We start from the raw sequence: 2912 nt of genomic DNA, 5'->3' as shown, positions 1-2912 counted from the left end.
ACCAAGGAGCGGAAGCTGCCACATGGTTCTCCGTGGTGGGGGGGGGGGATGGCCTGGGCAGCTTGCACAGCTGCTGACCGTCCGGATGGCTGCTGCAGCACAGGGTGCCATGGAGGAGTGCTGGGTGGCTGCCTGCCTCCTGCACTCCCACCCTGACCTTGCAGGCAGAGACAGCCCATGCTGGCAATGGCAATGGCCCACCTGCTTGCGTGACGAGTGTGCCGAACTGCGCGAGCTCTGGTGAGTGTCCCGTCCAGTCGGCATGCGAAGCCGTCATGGTCTCCATCAGTGCGGCCACATGCTTCCGGTAGACGTCCTGAGGCCCCTGGGCACCCTCGGCCTCCGCCAGCGCGCTCACCGCCTCCTGTACCTGGGGTGGAGGGGGTGCTGACCCACGAGGCACAGGGACCCCACAGCAGGGTACTGTGGGAGCTGCAGATGGGAGCAGAGGGCTGTCGCCCTCCCCAGCCCTGTACTCAGGGCCGTGTGTCCACTGGGGCCTGAGCCTGGCCCCACCCAGCAGACCAGGAAGCTGGTGAGGATGGGGCTCAGAAACAGTCCGGAAGGACAGGGGCCTGTGGGGACTCTGCTTGCTCCTGACACCCCAGCCCCAGCCCTGCACATGTGCTGCTCTGGCTGACAGTGAGCCCTAGCAACCTGCTCTGCGCTACTCTGAGGAAGACGGTTTCCAGGGAGAAGATACATGGGGTCCGACCAGGACCCAAGAAAGGGGGAGGAGAGCGGGGCCTTCACAGCACTCCCCTGGGGGCTGCCTGCCCTCCAGGGGGATGGGGACGTGGGGTCAGGGAAACCGGCTCTAAGACCTGGTGAGCAGCCGGAGGGGATGGGACTGGGAAGCCCCAGGGAAGCAATCAGCCTTCTCACCTCCTGGTCCAGGTCTGCAGCGCCAGGCGTGGCCAGTATGGCCACCAGCACCTGCAGGAGCGGTAGGCTGCACACGGAGCAGTCCTCTCGGCCCACGGCCAGCAGGGCTCGCACGCAGAGCAGCAGGTAGTGCAGGTACAGCTTCTGTAGGGACAGGGGGCAGTCAATGTCCTGGGGCCAGGAGCCTGGGCAGTGTGGCCAATGCGGCTGCAGACCACGCCTGGATGCTTTACAGGTGGCCCCTGTGCGGCTTGGTCGGGTGAGCCCAGCACAGCAGGAAGAACAGGTGGAGAAACCCCATCTTGGCCCCTCTTACGTTCTCAGATGCTTGGCAGACTCGGGTGTGGGCCAGCTCTGTGGCGATGCTCTGCAGGTGGGGGTGCAGGGCTTCTCTAGGGCAGCCCCTGAGGACGGCGGCCAGGATGCACAGGCCGGACGCAGAGGGGCACCTGCTCAGTGGCGGCAAGATCAGCTTCAGGAACACCTCAGGGCTGACGAAGGTTCCGATGAGCTCTGCGGACTTGGTGCACTGCAGGGCAGAGAGTGAGCATGGTGAGGGCAGCCCTCAGGGTCCTGCCACAGCCCCCGTGCCTCGCTGCCCCCCACAAACAGTCCCTGTTGAAGCTCCTGGTGTGTCCTTTAGGGACAACCCACACATCCTGGCCACCTCTCGGGAAGTCCACGAGAGGGTCAGCACTGGAGACAGTGACATAGACATGGACAGCCACTGGTGCTGCTCCAAGGCCGAGTCCCAGCAGGCCTATCACCTGCATCTGACAGCAGAGGTCAGGGGAGGCTTAGTGTGAGCTGGGTGGGGGTGGGGGTGCCTCCCTGCACCACCATCATGAAAGGGAGAAGGGAACAGCACCCCGGTCTGCAGGGCAAGGCCCTGACCCCATGGGCCCCCCTTGCCCACAGTCGCCCCGCTCAGATGCAGCACAGGCCCACAGAGCAGGGACCTTCCAGGTCAAGGCCAGCCAGGCCAGACACCATGCTCTGGGCAGGTAAGGTTGTAGGAGGGCCTCAGCCCCACGGAGGGGACAAGTGCACGTGCCTGACCCCCCTACGTGACCCTGTGGGAGAGCCGCCGTCACTTCCAGGAGAAAGGCCGGCTCACGGAAGAGCAGCTGTGGGTGGGTGATGGACACTGCACTCGGACCTCACTCTGATGCTGTTTACCCACCCGTCAGTGACTGCCAAGGCCGGGTGTGGGGTGACAAACTAGTCCTGCTGAGTGACTGCTCCAGTGTGGGGAGGGACGGACCCGACATGCCCTGCGCAGGGGGCTTCCGTTGACTCACACTGCTGACCACGGCGGCCTCCTCGTCGGTGCAGGCCTGCTGCAGGGCCCGCAGCAGGGGCTCCAGGTGCTGCGTGGCGTGGTCCTCGGCGTGCAGCAGCAGCACGGTCAGCAGCTGGGCGGCCTTGACCCGAGTGCCCGCCACCCAGTCAACCAGGTCCCTGCACAAGCCCGGCAGGATCTTGGAGAGGTTCCTGAAGACCAGCTCCCGGCAGCCCAGGCCAGGGCGGCTCCCTGCGGGTGAGGAGAAAGCGCATGTGAAGACCCATGAGCACAAGCTCAGAGTCTGTGCAGAAGGCTGCTCGCCATATGCCACGTATGCAAGACACAGCTTAGACCGTGACAATGGCCCTAAAGGTACAACAGAAACCACGGGGCACCTGCATGGTCAGAGCTGTGCTGAGGGGCAGTGTCCCCCAACAGGCTTCTGGCCACGCTGAGGGACAGCCACACAAGTTCACAGCCACGCTAAGACAATGGCCAACCACAAGTTGCACGCACAGACAGTTCTGTGTGGACACCCCTGAAGACCCAGCCCCACGACCAGGACCACAGGCAGACGTCATCACCCCAGAAGGCTCCTGAACGCTCAGTAACGCCACCTCCCCGCATCTTCTGAAGATAGCGGACGTGGACGCATGCAGGGGGCACTTCCTGCTGGGTTGTCACGCACACTACTGGGTGCCACCTGCACTGTGTGAACCCTTATACCCTGTGTGGGGGACAC

General features: G+C 64.3%; 1 protein-coding gene across 1 annotated transcript in view; it reads right to left on the bottom strand.

Moving 5' to 3' along the window:
* The window catches only part of DNAAF5 (dynein axonemal assembly factor 5), a 14929-nt gene that overhangs the window by 5909 nt on the left and 6108 nt on the right, over window positions 1–2912 (bottom strand). The window contains exons 6-9 of the mRNA XM_045284322.1: window positions 2187–2419; window positions 1202–1414; window positions 886–1029; window positions 202–370 (exon numbers count right to left, since the gene is read on the bottom strand). Of these exons, the coding sequence (XP_045140257.1) occupies window positions 202–370; window positions 886–1029; window positions 1202–1414; window positions 2187–2419 (759 nt within the window). The remainder of the gene's footprint in view (window positions 1–201; window positions 371–885; window positions 1030–1201; window positions 1415–2186; window positions 2420–2912) is intronic.

The sequence above is a fragment of the Echinops telfairi genome, unplaced genomic scaffold (genome assembly GCF_000313985.2).
Source record: "Echinops telfairi isolate 266 unplaced genomic scaffold, ASM31398v2 ScPeMD7_5;HRSCAF=22, whole genome shotgun sequence".
NCBI lineage: Eukaryota > Metazoa > Chordata > Mammalia > Afrosoricida > Tenrecidae > Echinops > Echinops telfairi.
The sequence above is the reverse complement of the archived record's forward strand: the minus strand, read 5'-3'. Positions and strand labels throughout refer to the sequence as shown.